Consider the following 19,324-nt stretch of genomic DNA (forward strand, 5'->3'; position numbering starts at 1 on the left):
AAACTTCATTTCCCAGGAGGCTGTGGGCAGCCAGTTAACAGGACCACTACCATCGTGCTGTGGGGCACACTGGCTGCCCTCCTCAGGCATCAGACTACATTTCCCATAAGGTATCGGGGTTAATTATAAGCTATAACTCTCTGCATGCCTTGGGGGACATGGTGTGATTGGCTGGCCAAGCTGACTACAATTCCCATCGCGCCCTGCGGCTCCCATAGTGCCTTGCAGGCCTAGCATGGCTGCTACTGTGCCTGTGCTGAGAGAGTGAAGCTGGAGGGGGGCGGAGGGACCGCTGCCTCTGGTAAAGGGGGCCTGGGGGAGGGGGACACCTTCTGTTCGGGTGGGGAGGGACAGCTGTCTGTGTAGGACAAACCCCCTAATAGCTGTTCACCCTGGGGGGAGGGGCGAGGGAGAGACAGCGAGGCAGACACACAGCCCCCGACTCCCAGCTCCGGCGGCCTGAGCTGGCTCTGGGGAGGCCCTGGCCCTGGCCCTCCCCTCAGCCACCCCGATGCTCTCTCCTCTCCCCAGCTGCCTTGCGTGCCCGCCATGGGGCTGAAGCCATGGCAGAAGGCCCTGTTCCCGCTGCGCTCGGTGGAGGACGTGGTGCGGCTATTCATGGCCGAGCTGCAGCAGGAGCAGCCCGACCTGGTGCTGCTGTCGCTGGTGCTGGGTTTTGTGGAGCATTTCCTGGCTGTGAACCGCGTCATACCCACCAACGTGCCGGGCATCAGCTTCGAGCCACGCCCGGGACCGGAGCCCGACAGCCTCACCTACTTCCCTGTGGCTGAGCTGTCCATCGTGGCTGCGCTGTACGCCCGCTTCACCGCCCAGATCCGTGGCGCTGTTGACCTGTCCCTCTACCCCCGGCCCGAGGGCTTCTCCTCCCGCGAGCTGGTCAAGAAGGTGTCGGATGTCATCTGGAACAGCCTCAGCCGCTCCTACTTCAAAGACCGGGCCCACATCCAGTCCCTCTTCAGCTTCATCACAGGTAGGGGCCCACTAGCATGGGGATGGAGACAGTACCGCCCTGGCCCAGTGTGGGGCGCTGCACTGGGGGAGCCTGAAAATACTCTGCTCTGCTTTTCCTCTTGCCTACTCCCTGCAGCTCAGCACCCCCTAGTGATCGCACATTGGAGTTGGGACTGACTGAGAGCAGAGCACCCCCGACTGAGCCCCACCCTGGTCTTTGCAGCATAGCACCCCTAGCACCACACTGGTGCAGGGGTCAGCACTGGCTGCAAGGGGAGAGTGCCCCCTAATGAGCCCCACGCTGCTCCTGGCAGCACAGCACCCCCTAGTGCTATGTGTTCCTTGCAGGCACTAAGCTGGACAGCTCAGGGGTGGCCTTTGCTGTGGTGGGAGCCTGCCAGGTGCTGGGGCTGCCGGATGTACACCTGGCGCTTTCTGAGGACCATGCCTGGGTGGTGTTTGGTCGGGATGGTGAGCAGACGGCTGAGGTGACCTGGCACGGCAAAGGCAATGAGGACCGACGTGGGCAGACCGTGAATGCCGGCGTGGCTGAGCGGGTAAGTGAGGGGAGGCCATTAGCGTTGGGGGACTGTGGTGAGACATAGCTGCAGGAGGTAGGGCGGTAGGGGGCGGAATGGGGCTTGGGGTCTGTGCAGGGCTGGGGCTGCCTGCTTGGATCAAAAAACTGCTGTGCAAGATCCCCTGGGCTTTAACCTTAGTAGATGGTGCAGTTTGTAACTAATAACTGATCCACATGAATTGGTGTCGCTGAGGTATCTGCCAGACTGAGATCAGGGCCCCACCCATGGGGCCAGGTGCTGTTCAGACCATGGACAAGATCTGAGGGGCTCTGTCACATTCTGGGGTGCAAAGCAGACCAGTGAGGGGTGTGTCACCACCTGCCCTGGGTGCTGCACAACGTTTTGCTGCTCTAGCTGCCACCTGGGCTTCCTACAAGCAGCATGCAGGTCCCCCCCCCGAGTGTCTGTGGATAGCCACAGTCCTGGTCCAGTAGCTCTGACCCCAGCAGCCTGTCAGCAAACACCAGCCATGCTCTGGCTTCCAGCAGCCTTAGTTACCACCCGCAGGGCAACCCCAGCATGTTCCTGGTCCTGAATTTTCTGCACTGTCCAGTCCATCCCTGGGTGGGTCAGATATTAGAGGTCAGTGTGCAGCAGTTTGCTATTTTAACTGGAGTTACCCAGACAGTTCAGTTGAAACACAGCACAGGATTGGACTTGATTTAAAAAGAATAAAACCAGTTGAATTACAGAGAGGATGTGAGTGAGAACAAGTATGTGGTGTAAAATCAGAAACAGTTACAAGGGAAATCCCGATAAAGCGCATTCAAGCAACTAAATGCAACAAACTGGACTTGGTTCAAGGTAAAATCCTTAGCATGTGCTCCCAGAAGTGGGACAGCCCCAGTTCTCTGGTCAGAACCCCTTACAAAGGCTGGTTCCCTTGTCTTCGCAGGCGAGAGAGAGTGACAGTTTCCCCCCCCCGCCCCCAGTGTGTTTGCCCCTCATTTTCCTAGTCCTGTCTCCTTTGACATGCGCTGTCCTGAGGTTACCCCTAGATCAAGTTCCTTCCTGCGGTGAGGATGGAGCCATGGGTTCTCATAGTGAAAGAGGTTCCATGTTGTTTGCTAAAATGCAGTTAACTCTGGTGACACCTGGCTAGAGGTGCCAGCTTGTCCTTTGAGGAACAGTCCCTTCCACCCCTCTGCCATGTCTGGTAAACACATTTCAGTCATAATGTCTGCTTATGTTTGTTACTCTCTATATAGGGCTGCTCCACACCTCCCACCAGGATATTACTGAGTAGAGAGTTGTTACTTTTCAAATGATATCTCACAGGACATATTTGGTACAAATATATTATTACAGTCGTGTGCAGGATGTGAATACAGGGGTGCATTCAGTCACTGGCCCCCATCGGACCAGGTGCCACTGAGACCCCAGCTGAGATCGGGGCAGGGGCTGCTCAGACCCAGTGAGAGATGGTCCTTGCCCTGAAGGGACTCACAGTCAGAATAGAGGCACCAAGAGGGGAAGGGACTTGCCCAGCATCAGAGGCAGAGCTGGGGATAGAACCCAGGAGTCCTGGCTCTCAGCCCTATCCCCCTGCTCTGGGCTCAGGGGTAGCCTGGCCCAGCTCCCTCACTTACCTGCCGCTGTACCCCACAGAGCTGGCTGTACCTGAAGGGCTCGTACCTGCGCTGTGACCGGCACATGGAGGTGGCCTTCATGGTGTGCGCCATCAACCCCTCCATTGACCTGCACACTGACAGCCTGGAGCTGTTGCAGCTGCAGCAGGTGGGACATGCCCCCTCTCAAGGTGTGCGTGTCCAGTCCCCTTCCCCCTGGGCACACCCCCATGCCTGCCCTATCCACAAGCCCATCTACTCCCTCCCTCCCCGCATGGCCCCCTCCAAGTTGTTCTAGTCTGCTCTACCCCACATCCCTCCAGTGCTGTATGCACCGCACACCGTTCCACGTTCATCCAACCGTTTGTCCCTCCGCCACGCATGGCCCTCGCTTCCACTGGGATTTTATCCACAGGGGACTCGGGTCTCATCCCCCACCCCACTCCCATGGCTCTGTGTCCTCAGTAACCCACCCTTCCCTTTCCTTGCAGCGGCTCCTGTGGGTTCTCTACGACATGGGGCACCTGGAGAGGTCAGTACAGCTGGACTTTTGAAACCACAGCTCGGGGAGGGAGGTCTAGTGGTTAGAGCGGGGGGGCTGGGAGCCAGGACTCCTGGGTTCTATCCCTGGCTCTGGTGGGGGAGTAGCGTTTAGTGTGTTAGAGCTGGGGAGAGCTGGGAGCCCAGACTCCTGGGTTCTATCCCAGTTCTGGAGGGCAGTGGGGAGCACTCCATGGCCTTGAGTTTTTACCTCTGATCATTAGTTTCTCCATCTGCAGGGTGGGGCTCATTAGGCATGGCAGACACAGGTTTTTATTTTGTATAGTTTTGACAGCTCACACTGATGTTTATTTGTAAGCGTTTTTCCTGTTTGTTTTGATTTTAAATGTTCACTTCTGGGGGACGTTCTCGAGGTCAGCCCGTTGTTTAGTGACGGGAGCGGTTGAGATGGCAGAAGTTTGCAGCTTTGTAACCGGTAGCACAAACTGTCCCCGTCCCCTGTCCACGTCCACCAAGGAGACGTCCTTCAGCCGGCCGCATTGGCCGTGCTTTGCTGACTTTGCCTGGCTGTGAACGTTGGTTTTTAGCGACGGAAGTGTATTTTCACTGGTCTGTGCACAGCAGAATCCCTCCCAGCCTAGGGCTGGCCACTTTGGCTCCTTTTGTAGAGCACGTGGAGCTCCAGGGCTAGGCAGGGTTGGTGGGAATGGAGATGTTCTCTAACAGAGCCCAGCTCTGGGCTGGATCAGCTCTTCTCCTGCCTGTGGGGCTGGCCCGTGAGCATGTTCTGCTGGCCGCTGGGATGTGCGCGCCAAGGAGTCACGGTGCAGAGCACGCGGTGCAACAGGGGATGGCACTGGCAGGAGACAGTGGGTGGGTCTTTCCCAGCACCCATTGAAATCAATGGGTCTTTTACCATCTGCTGCCTTGGGGTGCCCCGCCCCCAAGTGCTAGGCATTGCAGTGCTGCCCCAGTGCCGCCTGTTGAGGGCAGAAGTCAGGATAGAGGATCCCTCCCCCCATTCCAGCTGCCCGTCTGCTCTGCTGCCCTGGCAGGTACCCGATGGCACTGGGCAACCTGGCTGACCTGGAGGAGCTGGAGCCGACACCAGGCAGACCAGACCCCCTCTCCATCTACCATAAGGTGAAGGAGTACAAGCTGGGATCACGGGGGTGGTGGGTCAGGACTGAGGGGCACTGGCAGAGCTGGGGGGAGCCCAAGGCTAGGATCGCAGGGGACTGCGGGTCGGGACTGGGGGGAGCCCGGGGCTGGGACCACTGGGGACTGCGGGTCGGACTGGAGGGAGCCCGGGGCTGGGACCGCTGGGGACTGCGGGTCGGGACTGGTGGGGGGAGCCCGGGGCTGGACCGGGGGACTGCGGGTCGGACTGGGGGGGGCATGCCCGGGCTGGACTGCTGGGACTGCGGGTGCGGGACTGGGGGGGGAGCCCGGGCTGGGACCGTGTGGGATGCGGGTCTAGGGACTGGTGGGGGGCGGGCTTGGGACACGGGGGACTCGGGGTCGGACTGGGGGGGGAGCGCCGGGGTGGGACTGCTGGGGACTGTGCGGTCGGGACTGGTGGGGGGAGCCGGGGCTGGACGCTGGGGACTGCGAGGTCGGGCACTTGGGGGGTGGGGGGGAGCCCGGGGCTGGGACCGCCAGGGGACTGCGGGTCGGGATGTGGAGGGGACCGGGGCTGGACCGGAGGGACTGCGGGTCCGGGACTGGGGGGGGCCCGGGGCTGGACGCAGGGGACTGCGGGTCGGGACTGGGGGGGGAGCCCGGGGCTGGGATCGCTGGGGACTGCGGGTCGGGACTGGGGGGGGAGCCCGGGGCTGGGACCGCAGGGGGGTTGTGGTTGAAATGTAATTTGTAAAACATAAATGTTCCTGAGAAGTTTGAGAACGTCCTTTTATTCTGTTCCTCTACCCCCCTCCTCCCTTGCCAGGGCATCAGCTCAGCCAGGAAGTACTACAACAATGAGCACATCTACCCCTACATGTACCTGGCTGGCTACCACTGTCGCAACAAGAATGTCAAGGAGGCGCTGGAGGCCTGGGCTGACACAGCCACTGTCATCCAGGAGTGAGTGCCCCAGGAGCCCACCCTGTGGCCCCAAACCTTTCCCTTCATTAGGGCCTGGCTGGCCACCAGCCCATGAAACTGCTTGCCTGAAAAGGAGACTGGAGTAACTCATGTCTGGAAGGACACAGTGCCTTCCCCTCTAGGAGTCGCTGGCTCTGATCTGAGCCCAAGCCTGGGATTTGGCTGGCAGTGGGGGAATGGGACACAGGGGCTGGCCCCAGGCCTAGGGGCTGGATGGCAGTGGGGAATGGGGCATAGGACCTCTCCCCAATATGGGGCGCTGGCCCCAGCTGCTCACTGCCTCCCTTGTTCCTGTCCTCCCCCAGCTATAACTACTGCCGGGAGGATGAGGAGATCTATAAGGAATTCTTTGATGTGGCCAACGACGTGGTTCCCAACCTGCTCAAGGAGGTGGCCAACCTGGCAGAGCCACTGGAGGAGAAAGGTGCTGGGGAGAGAGGAGAGGTGAGTGGGGTACTGAGTTGGATGGGCCTCTGGGATTTGGGGTGGTGGTGGGGAATAGAGGGACACCAGGCTGGAGGAGCTCTGGAGCTCATCTGGGGCGGGGGGGAACACCAGGCTGGAAGGGCTCTGGAGCTGATTGTGGGCGGGGGTCCGGGGGGACACACCAGGCTGGAAGGGCTCTGGAGCTGATTGTGGGCAGGGGGGGAGGAGGGACACACAAGGCTGGAAGGACTCTGGAGCTGATCGGGGAGGCGGGGGAACACACCAGGCTGGAGGGGCCAGGGCCTCCCAGAGGATTCAGGGGGCCTGGGGTCTTCGGTGGCGGAAAAAGCTCCGGGGGCCCAGGCCCGTGGGAGTTTTCCGGGGCCCCCAGAGTGAGTGAAGGACCCCGCTCCAGGGGCCCCAAAAAATTCTTATGGGGGCCCCTGTGAGGCCTGGGGCCTGGGGCAAATTGCCCCACTTGCCCCCCCCCCCCCGACGGCCCTGGGAGGGGCTCTGGAGCTGATCGGGGGAGGGAGAATCAGGGTGGAGGGGACATGGGGCTGATTTGTGGGGGAGAGGAGGGCACCAGGCTGGAGGGGCTGTTTAGCTCCTGGCGTGTTGGGCCCCTGGAAGGCACTAACCCCTCTTTCCGCGTTCAGGGGTCCCCGGTGCAGGCTGGGGGCTCGGCCTTGCAGGATCCTGAGTGTTTCGCCCACCTGCTGCGCTTCTATGATGGCATCTGCAAGTGGGAGGAGGGCAGCCCCACACCTGTGCTGCACGTGGGCTGGGCCACCTTCCTGGTGCAGTCGCTGGGACGCTTTGATGGGCAGGTGAGAGGGGGCCGTGGCAAAGGTTCATCTGGGAAGCAGCGTGTGTTGGGTGGTGAATCATCTGAGCTGGGGAGCTCAGGTGGTATTGGGGGGATGGAGAGCTTTGTGCTGAGTTTGGGGGACTTGGGGGGTCCCTGCTGGATTTGGGGGCGCTCAGGGCTGGAGTTTTGGGGGACCAGGGGATCAGCGCTGGGGTTTGAGCATGTGGGGATGGGGGGTACCTGCTGGATTTGGGGGCTTAGGGCTGGAGTTTTGGGGGACAAGGGGCTCAGTGCTGGGGGGCTCAGGGCTGGGGTTTGAGCGTATGGGGCTTGGGGAGGTGCCTCCTGGATTTAAGGGTTCAGGATAAGTTGTCAGCAGGGCATGGGGTTTAGGGTTGGGCTTTGAGGGGTCCCTGCTGGATTTGGGGGCTGGGGCTCTAGGGCAGGGGTTGCAGTGGCTGTGGGGTGCCGGCCCCTCCCTTCACTCCCTCCCCCCCGCCCCCAGGTGCGCCAGAAGGTGACGATCGTGGCGCGGGAGGCAGAGGCCAATGAGGACGATGAGCAGGGCAGCGAGGACCCCCGCGAGGGGCGCCGCCGCGGACCCCGCCGCGAGTCCAAGCCTGAGGAGCCCCCCTTGCCCAAGAAGGTCTCCGAGCGCCGGCGCCCCAGCTCAGGCCCGCGGCCAGACAAGCCCTCTGCAGCAGAGAAGGAGGGGGGGGGGCCCCCTGCCCCAGGGATCCCCCCGGCTCCCCCGCCTGAGGGGCCTGTCCTCACCTTCCAGAGCGAGAAGATGAAGGGCATGAAGGAGCTGCTGGTGGCCGCCAAGATCAACTCGAGCGCCATCAAGCTGCAGCTCACGGCCCAGTCCCAGGTGCAGATGAAGAAGCAGAAGGTGTCGGCCCCGAGAGACTATACTCTGGCCTTCCTCAAGCGCCCCCGCAAGTCCCTCTGAGCCCCATGGGGGGTGCTGGGATGCAGTGCTGCCCCCTGCCAAGCTCTGCCAGGCTCAGCTTCATGGGGCGAGGAATTGTTGCCTTTAAATAGGACATGGGGAAGCGCCCGGGCCCCGTCGCTCCCAGATGCACGGGTTGCCTCACCCTGCTGTAGCTTTCCTGGACTCCCCATGGCATGAGGGAGGGGGCTCTGTGGGTTTGATGAGCAGGGCAGCGAGGACCCCCGCGAGGGGCGCTGCCGCGGATCCTGCCGCGAGTCCAAGCCTGAGGAGCCCCCCCGCCCAAGAAGGCCTCCGAGCGCTGGCGCCCCAGCTCTAATATTACCCCCCACAAAGAGACAGGAGCTGTCATGCCCTGAGCCCCCCTGAGCTCTGGGGTTCAGGGGTGATGAGTTCTGTGTGTTCTCCACATATCCGGGAGAGCTGCAGGAATTTGGTGGAGGTTCTCTCTACCTTGCACCTCTTCTTTTGAGGAGCTATGGCTCTGTCCCCTCTGACACACACAGTAAGCTGTTTCTGGATGAGGTCTCTCCAAAATACAGACTGACCTGAGCCAGCCCGTGCCCTGCCCCGGGGCCAGGTTTTGCCCACACCCTCTAGAGGAGAAGGAAGCCACATCCCATTCTGTGCCCCCCAGTCAGCCATGTGGGGGAGGGGAGCTCTTTCTCTTTAGGCTGGGGGTGGGTGGGTTAGCAGCTCTCTTTGATCTTTCCGGAGTCCAGCTGCTGTGTCCTGAGCTTCCAAGGCATCTTCCGGCCCTGCACAAAGCCCTGGGTAGAGCCACAACTGTTTAGCATGGCGGATGCGGGGCTTTGTACCTCTTCCTCCCTGGAGTTTGTAATGTAAACTTCCTCCTCCCTGGTCATGCTCCCTCCCCCCATCTCCCCTCTGTAGGTGGTCATGTCCCCCCCCCCCCCCCTTCTGTTCTCAACTGAGGCCTTTCCCTTGAGAGCGCTGGATCTGCTGGAGGGGTAGGGGCGGACAGCAGGGGTTGCTGGGGGGCATCTGAGCATGCCACCAGGCACAGGGGAATAATGAGATATGACCAACCCCTGGGAACTCAGTGGGCTTTCCACTGGGCTGACGGCTCCCGCTAAACAAGCCCCAGCAGGGCCATAGCAAATACATTTGTAGTGGGCACTGCCTTCCTGGTGCAGCTCAGGCAGAGAACTCCTGAGGCTGTGCTAAATGGGGAAGCCAAGGGACTTCTAAGCAGTGTGTCCTGCTGGGCCCCACTGTCTCCCTCTAGTGGCTGACATGGGGTTTGCATTGAAGGGTCATGGGGACAGAGCTGGAGTGGGGGCAGGCAGGGCTTTGTACAGTTAGAAGGTGGGTGGATGGTGCTGGGGTGGGACAGCTTTGGCAGGACTGTGATAAACAGCCTGAGGGTTCCCACAAAGGGCAGGGTGGGGGGGGGACATGGCTACTAAATGTGTATTTTTTAGTAGCATGAAGAGTTAATAAAAAAGCTGGTTTTAAAATAGTCTGCTCCTAGTGGCTGGTTTGTTTCTTGCCGGTGCTGGTTCCTCCTTGGGAGCAGGGCAGGAGCTAAATTGGGGGGAGCTCCCCGCTACTCCAGCCCTGGCCTCTCCCAGCAGGGGGCACTGTAGGGAGTAGGACTGCAATACACTTCCTGGCCAATCTCACAGGCCTCAGGCCCAGACAAGCTAGTTTCCCTGCTGCCTTTGTTCAGGGCTTGGCTGGCGTGTGGCCTGTGTCCATGGGTGCCAAGTTTGTGTAATTGGTGGTGGTGCCCAGAATGGGTTCAAGCAGAGCCCTCCTATCCATAGGACGGAGTGGGGCTACTGCCCCAGGCCCTACGCTTCAGGGGGATGTGGGGTCCGGAGCATCCTTGTGCCAGCAGCAGCAAGTGACCTGGCCCCAACCTGTGCCCCCCTGCTAGCTCCTGGCATTGCTTGAAGGAGGGGGTGAAAGCTGGAAGGAGATGGGATGAAGGCTTGGGGGAAGGGGTGGAATGGGGGTGGGGTGGGGGTGGCTGCTTGCTGGGGCCAGACCTGTTATCCCCTCAGGCTGCCCTGGACCCATGTCCCCCTGAAGCATGAGGCCCCTCAAAGCATGTCCAAACAGTGGGCCCACATTCCTGAATATTGAGTGGAGCATGAGCACCAGGGGCCTAAATAACTTGCTGCCTACACCTGTGTCTAGTTCTAGCCTGTGGTGGGGCTCCCTGCAGTGCCAAGGGGAGAGGGGGTTCTTGAGCCGGCCCTGCGCAGGCTTTGTGGCAGGGCGCTTGGTTCAGGCTGTCACAAGTGATCAGTGATGTTTGCAGCAGAGAAGGATAATTTGGTGCTGGCCCCAGGCGGGAAAGGGGGTTGGGAGATGCCTGCTCAGCTCAGAGCGGGGATGGATTTTCCTGCCCATGTGTAGATGGGTTATGGTACCACAATACTAGTGGTGGTGGCGTGGCCGTGGGCTAGCCCTGTGCAAATGGGTTTCTCAGATTTGGGGACAGAACCCAGGAGTCCTGGCTCCCAGCCTCTCACCCCCAAGCTGGCCTAAAGCCATGGCGGGTGGCACGCTCTTTCCAGGCTCCTGTTTTGGGGGGAGGGGTCTCCAGCAGGAGCAGCGCGTGAGACCCCTTGCCCTGGCTGCTCTCCCCACCAGCAAGGCTGATTTTCTCTCCCCTCTCTCTTTAGGGGATGTGACCCCCCCCCCAGTCCCCTCGCCCGTCCCATCAGCAGGGCCTGTCCCCTCCCCTGTTTGGGGGTGTGACCCCCTTCGCTCTCCCCGCCCCCAGGGGGGCAGGGCTGGTTCCGCTTCCCTCCCCCCTGGTTCCCTGGCCGGCAGGGACGCGCCGTACTCTGCTGCCCCGCGGCTCCCCGGGGACCATGAGCCTCTTGCGGGACGTCTCCTTGCTGGACCCCCGGCTCCGCTACGAGCTGATCCAGCGCATCGGGGCGGGCACCTACGGCGATGTCTACAAGGTGAGGGGGCGTCGGGCGCCCGGGGCCGGAGGGGGAGCGCAGGGGGGTGTCGGGCGCCCGACATACCCCCGCTAAGTAGACATACACTCGTACCACCACGTCGCGAACGGGGCGGGCAACACACGGGGGGCTAGGGACCACCCTAAACCGGAGACAGCCGACCGTACGCCCGGCCTACGGTCATCGGGATGTCTTATTTATATGGTGAAGGGGGCTGTCGGGATCTTGCCCCGGGGCCGGAGGGGTGAGCGGTCAGTAGGGCGATGTCGCGTCGACGCCCGCCCGATCGCGCTGGGAGCGTCGAGGCTGGCGGAGCGGGAGCCTCGGGTGGTCGCGACTGGGGATGTGTGGTCTGGGGTGGAGCAGGGGATGAGGGGCTTGCAGTGCAGGAGGGGATTTGTGAATGGGAGAAAAGTGTGGGGTGGGGTGGGAGTTTTAATCTATGTTGGGTTTGGTGACTACTGATCTGGAAGGCGCAGGGCTCACAGGCCGGATGGGGGGAAGCGCGGGGGGGTGTACGGGCCGGAGGGGAGGGGCTTGGGGCGGAGGTGCGTGCCGTGTATAGAGAGGATACTAGGGCATCGGAGCTGGGGTGGGGGTAGGGGCATGGCAGAGAGCATAGAGGGTTGTGGGAAGCCGAGGGAGAATTAGGGGGCATGTCAGGGAGCCAAGGGCTGAGGGGAACTGGGGTGGGGGCATGGCAGAGCACAGAGGGGGTCCTGGGCCATGGGGAGCTGGAGCAGTGGTCTCATGGAGCAAAAGAGCAGGTATGTGGGGCTGGAAAGATGAGGTGGGGTGCATGGTGGCCCAGGAAGATAAGAGGGGACACTGGGGCCCGTGAGGCTGGGCTGGGGTTACAGGGAGCTAGGCGATTTCCTGGCCTTGGGAGGTATGTGAGTCAATGGGTCTTGGGGACACTGGAGGGTGGGTGCTGCAGGGCAGGGGGGTGAATCTTGTGGACTGGGGATGGAGAGTAGTCTGGGGGTTTAGGAGCTGGGATACAGTGAGGTGTATGAATGGGGAAAAGGAAAGCCCAGGCGGAGGTGCTCAGGGTTGGGCCTGGCCGGCCTAGGAATCAAGGGGAGACTAGGGTGGATGAAGGATCTTGGAATATTTGGGGGGCTCGTAGGGAATTGGGTCAGAGGATCCCTGAGAGATTCAGGGGGAGCTAGGGGATATATGGGGGCAGGGAAGCTGGGGGTGCATGGGGGGCAGGGTTGTGTGGGGTTGTGCTAAGGGCAGGGGTGGGTACACAGGGAAATCTGGGGGCGCCTGGCAGGATTTTTGTCCTGGGCGGTAGAGCAGGATAGCAGTGGCTGGCAAGACTAGCTCGACGCATGGGGGGCATGACCCAGATGCCTGCGGTGGGGTTCCTGTGGGGTGTCCTGGGTGAGGGCTGTCTTTGGGGCAAGTGGTGGGGGATTGCCCTGGGGGTGGATGGGGAAAGTGCACAGGGTATTCTGAGGAAGGGGCTGATGTTCAGGTCTGAGGGGTGCATGATGTATGTGGAGGAGGGTTACAGGCATGGGGTAGGGGTGGCAAGGCATTGTGCACGGGCAGAAATGTGTGGGGGAGCCCCTTGAGGGGTCCCTGGGGCGCTGTCAGAAACTCAGACCTCTGCAACTGGCACTTCATTGCCAGACCAGGAAGGTGTGAAGGAATGGAAGGGGAGCTGCGAAGACAGGGAGGGCCCCCTCGAGAGGGGTCCAGTGCATGGGGTGACCTATCCTGGGTTGAGCAGAGGGGCTGGGAGCCAGGACTCTTGGGTTCTACCCCAGATGCTGGGAGGGGAGTGGTTCTATTCCTGCCGGTGGTGCAGGCTTAGCCCTACCTACACTTGGGGAATAGCTCCACAACACTGAGCGTTGCGAAGGATGAGCTGGCATTTGCATCAGCTAATTAGGGTTCATTCCCGAGGCTTCCTTTGCCCCCAGCACCCGAGGTACCATGGCTGTGGCTGGCCAGATCTGAACCAATTTCAGGCCATTGGGGGTGGGATCTAATGCTCGCCCTTCCCAGGCACTAGGGTGGCCAGAACCACCATGCTGCCAGCTGTTTCTGTGCCACCATTGTGTCGACTCAAAGGTGTCGTGCAGCCGGGGTTGTGTGGGGTAGACAGGCTCTGTGCCCCTTGCCTGCTGGGCCACTCATAACACCCCTCCTCCCCCCAGAGCTCAGCCTGTGAGGTTAGCTCTAGGGCTGAGATCTGCCAGGGTCAGGAGTGAATGACCAGGGCCAAGAGGCAGCCGTTTCATGCTCAGACTTGGAAATTGTTTTTCTTTGATGGAGGAAATGGGGACACAGAGTCCTTGACATTGGAGAGGGGGAGAATGTGGAACCTGGTACTGGGGGGAAGGAGAGGCACAGAGCCCCTGACGTGGGGGAGGCACTGGGTACCTGGCATGTGGGCACAGAGCCCCTGGCATGGGGGAGGGGAAGCTGCAGGTAGTCCCTGAGATGGAGGGGCTGGGAGGGTGGCCCCAGGGAGCAGTGTGGGGCTGGGGGGAGGCAAGGAGCTGGGGTGGGCAATGCACTGGGCCTACAGTCGCTGTGAAGCCTGCACCCCCTTGTGCTCTCTAGTTTTGAGAACCACAAGGGCCCAACATCTTGCTCAGCCTCCTACACAGCCTAGGTGCAGACTCCCGCGATGGAGGGGCTGGGAGGGTGGCCCCAGGGAGCAGTGTGGGGCTGGAAGGAGTAGACTCCCCCCTGCAATGCCTGCCCCAGCACAGGTTGGTGAGCCAGGCGGGAGCAGAGCTTTGAGAGAGAGATGCCCAGGCTGGGCCCATAGAGGCCAAGCACTAGTGAGTTCATTGCACTGTGGTGCATGTGGCTGGGAGCCAGGACTCCTGGGTTCTTTCCCCAGCTCTGGGAAGGGGGTGGGATCCAGCAGTTTAGACCAATGGTTCTCAACCCAGGGTACATTGAGGTCTTCCAGGGGGTACATCAACTCATCTAGATATTTGCCTAATTTTACAACAGGCTACATAAAAAGCACTAGTGAAGTCTGTACAAACTAAACAATTCATACAGACAATGAATTGTTTATACTGCTCTATATACTATCCACTGAAATGTAAGTACAATATTTATATTCCATTGGATTTATTTTATAATTATATGGTAAAAATGTGAAAGTCAGCAGTTTCTCAGTAACTGGGCTGTGACACTTTTGTATTTTTAGGGCTTATTTTATAAGCAAGTAGTTTTTTGGTGAAGTGAAACTTGGGGTACACAAGAGAAATCAGACCCTTGAAAGGGGTACAGTAGGCTGGAAAGGTTGAGAGCCACTGGGTTAGATGGGGTGGGAGCCAGGACTCCTGGGTTCTATTCCTGACTTTGTAACTTAACTTAGGCATGTCAATTCCTCTCTTGGTGCCTCTGTTTCCCTTCCCATCCTGTGTCTAATTAAATTGTGCGCTCTTTGTGGCAGGAACTGGTGCTCACTGTCTGTGCAGTGCCTGGCCTGATCTCAGTCAGAGGGGCTGTGCAGGGCATAGACAGGTAAATCTTAGGGGTGTATTATACCCTACAGATCCCTGAGATTAGGAGGTGGGAGGTGTTACTGGAAGTCAGGACACCTGGGTTCTCTCCCTGGCTGCCTGTGGGGTCTAGTGGTTTAGCGGTGGGAATCAGAACTCCTGGGTTCTATCCCAGCTCTGGAAGCGGGGTAGGGTCTAGTGGTTAGAGTGTTTCCCTCTTCAATGCTCTTTATAAAGCTGAAATCATTCATTCTTCTCTCCCTCCTCCACACGCCTCGGGCAGGTGCAGGGCTCAGAGCTATAGAACAAGCCGGAGACATGGGGAGGGTGAAAAGGAAATTGCTTAACGTCAGATGGCATCTGTGCAGTGGCGTGGCTTAACTTGTGTCTGTGGGCTGGGTGGGCACCTGGCCCTGTCATGCCTGTGTCCTGGGGAGGGGGCATCAGAGCCCCCTGCCCCCACCCCAGCCCTGGGCTGCTGGTACAGGGAGTTCACATCCTGTCTGTCTGTCTGGGCATCAGCACAAGGGCGCTTTGCAACATGCCCTACCTGCCGCAGGCCTGGGTGTTGGAGAGCTGAGCTGGGATGGGGAGGTATCTGTGTCGCCCCACCCGCCCACCATCTGCAGCTAGGCTCCCGGATGGGGTAGAGTTGGAGGCAGGAAGTGCTGGGTGGGGGGAATCGGCACCGGAAATCCGGAACAAGGCTGTTTTGGTGTCAAAAACCACGAGTGTGAACAGGGGAGAGACCCTGAGATTGGGAGGAGGGGGAGAATGTGTGTTGGGGGGAGGGAGGACAACAGAGGCTCCAGATCGGAGGGTGAGGTGGGTGGGGAGAGGTACCCTCTTCTCAGGGGGAAGGTGGGGTACTGAACTGGGAGAGATGGGCCCTCGGGTTGGCTGGAGGAGAGGTGGGGCCTGGGCTGGTGGGGGATCCAAAATTCTGGGGTTCAGGGTGGGGTGCAAAGTGGATCCCAGGCTCCTGAGCCTCAGGCTCAGAAATGGGGTTTGGGGGAGCTCCTTGGGGGGTGTATCTTGACCCAGGACCATTTGGGGAGTGGGGAATCTTTCTGCACTAGGAGGCTGGGGGCAGCACTGGGCCCTGAGAACTGAGCCTTCCAGGGAGAGCAGGGTGTGTTGGGGGAGGAGGATCTGGGCTGGTAATGGTGGGATACCAACCCAGGGTGTGTGTGTGTGTAATGGCTACATCTGGGAGACAACCCTCCCGCTGCAGCCCAGAGGAGGGTGGGGGGCACTGAACTGAGATGAGCTGGATCCAGAGCCCCTTCCCCCACCCCCCAATAGGCGCATAGACAGCTATTGCTGAGGTCCCTGCGAGTGATGGCCCCTTCCCTGTTCCTAGGCCCGGGACACCCAGACAGCAGAGCTGGCTGCCATAAAGATCGTCAAACTGGACCCAGGTAAAAATCCGAACACCACCACCACCACAATCACTGCTCCAGTGGTCCCCACATCACCCCCAGGACTCACCTAGAATCACTGGTCTAGTGTGTCTCTAAATGACCCCTAAATTCCTCCAGTTTGCCCCCAAATTGGCCCTGAGACTCACCCTGGTGCACCCCCAAATTGCCCCCAGTATCACTTCCCCAGTGCTCTCCTCACCCCCAATGCAGTGCCTACCGTTGCTCCATAAGGAACAATCTGTGACCCCTCCCTTAGCCTCTTTAGCGCCTGATGCTGCCTGGGCCCCCTGTGGCAGGGGGTTCTGTGGGTGAATGGGGAGTACTGCAGCCAGTTTGCAGGGGTTAGCCCTTGTGGAGCTGGCTATGTCCCTGACACAGCTCCATTGGGATGATGCCCCCAGCCCCCTCCCTGACATTCCCCCAACTCCTCTCATTCCCAGGGGATGACATCAGCTCCATCCAGCAGGAGATCACAACGCTCAGGGACTGCGGGCATCCCAACGTGGTGGCGTATTTCGGCAGCTACCTCAGGTGAGACACACCGGGGCGCTGTGCTGCAGGGAGCTGGGTGGGGGTGCTCTCCCTTCACAGTCAGTCCAGCTTTAGGAACAGATCACCTCAGATAACTCCATTCAACATCCTCCCCCCACTCCAGATTTTACATGAGTTTCCTTCACTTCGTGTGCAAAACTTGGTATCAACAGCTCTACCCCAGAGACGGCTGCATCTCAGTGCTCTGCTGACATCTCCTCCCTTGCTCCCTCAGGAATGACCGTCTCTGGATCTGCATGGAGTTCTGTGGAGGAGGATCTCTGCAGGAAATCTACCACAGTGAGTCCTTGCCTGGTGTAACTAGAAGCAGGGAGGGAGGGCGGCGGCTAGGAGTCAGGATTCCTGGGTTCTTTTCCCCAATCCTCTTCCAGGGACAGAAACCAGGACTCCTGACTCCCAGCCCCACTGCTCTAACCCACAAGGCCCCACTCTGCTCCTGGAGCTGGAATCCTGGTTCCCATGTGCTCTGACATTGGGGGGCAGAATGTTCTCTCATCAGAATGTTGTAAAAAGAGGCATCTGTTTCACTTTCTGGTCAGTTTCCCTTCCTGTTTGCAAAATGCTTCTGGTTCCCGGTCATGTGGGGGTTGGGGTGGATAGGAGGAAGTGGGGGGCATTGTTACAACATGGAGAAGGTGATGAGGCAGAAGCTAGATGTGTTGGATTGTGGGGGGGGGGGATATTTGGGGGCTGTGGGAGTGGGTTAATTGGGGTGTTTGTAGCTGAGCATTGGAAGAGATTATGGGGGTGTATTTGGGGAATGGTTGGATTGTGGCAGGAGAATAGTGACCCCCCCCACCCCCAGGTATGTATCTGTCTACGTCTGTACATCTCTTCCAGCCACAGGCCCCCTCTCTGAGAAGCAGATTGCCTATGTGTGCAGAGAAACGCTGCAGGTGAGTAAACAGGGCGCCGAGGGTCAGATTGGAGGCTTCGAAGCCTCTGTTGGGCTCTCCCCATTTGGGGGCACATAAGATTGAGGATGAGTGCCTGTCCCCAGCTCTGGGATGGGAGTGGGGTTTGAGGATGATGGGGAGGTGGGCTGGGAGCCTGGACACCTGGGTTCTCTGCCTGGGGCTGTGTCTGATGGGGCCTGGGCCAGGCAGGAAGTCCTTGTTTCCCGTTGATTGCCCTGCAGCTTCCTCTGTCCCTGGAGGCAGGAAGAGCTGTGTGAGTTGCAGCACAGGCACTAGCCTCATCACCATGGAGGGGCGGGGGGAGCACAGGTGGCTGATGCTCCCTCCCTGAGTGGACCAGCATCCTCCTGAGGGTCTGGGAGGTCAGGCTGGGGGGTGCGTGGCAACATGCGTGGACAGGAGGGCACTCAGAAAGTCATTCCTCCCCCTCCAGGGCCTGAGCCACCTACATGCCAAAGGCAAGATGCACCGGGACATAAAGGTGAGACCCCCTGGACCCATCCAGCACCAGATCCCCCACTGTTCTGCCAGATCAGACCCATGGGCCCATCCAGCCCCAGATCCCCCTCTTACCCCCCCCAGATCAGACCCATGGGCCCATCCAGCCCCAGATCCCCCTCTTCCCCCCCCCCAGCTCAGACCCATGGGCCCATCCACCCCAGATCCCCCTCTTACCCCCCCCCAGATCAGACCCATGGGCCCATCCAGCCCCAGATCCCCCTCTTACCCCCCCCAGATCAGACCCATGGGCCCATCCAGCCCCAGATCCCCCTCCTTACCCCCCCAGATCAGAGCCATGGGCCCATCCAGCCTCAGATCCTCCCGGATCAGACCCATGGGCCCATCCAGCCCCAGATTTTCCCTTATCCCCCCTGGATCAGACCCATGAGCCTATGCTGGGGATCACCTTTGCTTATTAATCCCCTTTTCCCAAGTTAACACCAATAGGACCCAGGCAGCTGACTCCATTCGCCACCCACACTTGGCCCTTCACTGTGGTAACATCCTGCAGCATGTTGTTCCCAGGGTTAACAAAGGTAGTGGGAGAATCCCATTGGGCTTGGGGAAGGGAAGGATCAGAGAGTGATGTTCCCCTCCCTCCTTCACCAGTCCCTTGGGTTCATCTCCAGAGCAGGCTGCTTTAGCAGGTGAGGTCACTCCAGTGGAGCAGTGGTTCTTCCTATACTGACTTTCCCCTTTTTGGTGCAGGGAGCCAATATCCTACTCACCCTCTTTGGAGATGTGAAACTGGGTGAGTTACTTGCTCTTCCTCCTTCCCCATAGAAAACCTGGATCCCTATGTGGGTTGGGGAGAGCCCAGGGCTGGGACACCAGAGGGGTGTGTGTGTCAGGACAGAGGGGCACTGGCAGAGTTGGGGATCAGGGAGGAAGTCCAGGGCTAGGATAGCAAGTAACTGTGGGTTAGGATTGAGGGGCTCCAATGAGGGGTGGGGAGAGCCCAGGGCTGGTATAGTAGGAAAGTGTGGGTCAGAACTGAGGGGCACCAGTGAAGCTGTGTGTGCCCACCTGTCTTCCATCCATGGTGGTGACTAATGACCCATCATGACAGGTGCTCTACAGACCCACAATACGTATATGGGGTCCCTTCCCCATAGTGCCCCCTAACAAGGGTTCCTGTCATTCCCTGCTTCTCCCTTCCACCCGTCTTGCAGCGGATTTCGGAGTCTCAGCTGAACTGACAGCATCAGTGGCGAAGCGGAAGTCCTTCATTGGGACCCCCTACTGGTACCTCACATCCCCACCCTCGTCCACACTACGCGCCAGGGGAACATGGTTGGGGGAGTGGAGTGAACTGGCCACCCCAGCCTATCTCACCATTCGGACACTCCATCTGGGGCTGTCTTGGAGCTTGGGGGGTGTCTGGGGGGAGGGGGTTTGATGGGGCAGAGGGAGGCAGCATCTTGATGTTTGGAGTGAGGGATGGAGGAGGGTGTGGAGCCTGAGGGCTGTGGGGGTGCTTTGGGGTGCCCAGCAGCTGGGGAATTGGGCTGGGAGGCTGGGAATGGCTTGTGATGAGGAGACTGGTGAGCTGAGCCTGATGCCTGAGCCCCGGGGGTGGCTTGGCG

The 19,324-nt window shown here is 59.9% G+C and overlaps 2 protein-coding genes across 5 annotated transcripts in view; both read left to right on the forward strand.

Moving 5' to 3' along the window:
* The first annotated feature begins 197 nt into the window (after positions 1 to 197).
* Positions 198 to 9,400, forward strand: MEN1 (menin 1). 2 transcript variants are annotated; one of them, XM_075073274.1, is made up of 11 exons: positions 198 to 301; positions 532 to 991; positions 1,321 to 1,529; positions 3,162 to 3,290; positions 3,613 to 3,653; positions 4,678 to 4,765; positions 5,571 to 5,707; positions 6,034 to 6,172; positions 6,814 to 6,984; positions 7,471 to 7,611; positions 8,208 to 9,400. In XM_075073274.1, the coding sequence occupies exons 2-11, from the start codon at positions 550 to 552 to the stop codon at positions 8,274 to 8,276; spliced, it is 1,566 nt and encodes a 521-aa protein (XP_074929375.1). In that variant the 5' UTR covers positions 198 to 301; positions 532 to 549; the 3' UTR covers positions 8,277 to 9,400. The 2 variants fall into 2 exon arrangements, with proteins under 2 accessions (XP_074929375.1, XP_032654192.1); XM_032798301.2 differs by lacking the exon at positions 8,208 to 9,400 and having other exon boundaries at positions 7,471 to 8,201.
* A 1,314-nt stretch (positions 9,401 to 10,714) lies between these two features.
* The window catches only part of MAP4K2 (mitogen-activated protein kinase kinase kinase kinase 2), a 26,067-nt gene continuing 17,457 nt past the window's right edge, over positions 10,715 to 19,324 (forward strand). The window contains exons 1-8 of one of the 3 annotated variants that reach the window (XM_032798285.2): positions 10,715 to 10,862; positions 15,708 to 15,765; positions 16,209 to 16,299; positions 16,535 to 16,599; positions 17,161 to 17,216; positions 17,671 to 17,718; positions 18,447 to 18,489; positions 18,911 to 18,983. In XM_032798285.2, coding sequence (XP_032654176.1) covers positions 10,767 to 10,862; positions 15,708 to 15,765; positions 16,209 to 16,299; positions 16,535 to 16,599; positions 17,161 to 17,216; positions 17,671 to 17,718; positions 18,447 to 18,489; positions 18,911 to 18,983 — 530 coding nt within the window. In that variant the 5' untranslated portion in view covers positions 10,715 to 10,766. Of the gene's footprint in view, positions 10,863 to 14,702; positions 14,939 to 15,707; positions 15,766 to 16,208; positions 16,300 to 16,534; positions 16,600 to 17,160; positions 17,217 to 17,670; positions 17,719 to 18,446; positions 18,490 to 18,910; positions 18,984 to 19,324 lie in introns of those variants that run through there. The other 2 variants (XM_032798292.2, XM_075073273.1) reach the window with 2 other exon arrangements.

This window comes from Chelonoidis abingdonii, chromosome 17 (genome assembly GCF_003597395.2).
Source record: "Chelonoidis abingdonii isolate Lonesome George chromosome 17, CheloAbing_2.0, whole genome shotgun sequence".
In the NCBI taxonomy this organism is placed as follows: Eukaryota; Metazoa; Chordata; order Testudines; family Testudinidae; genus Chelonoidis; species Chelonoidis abingdonii.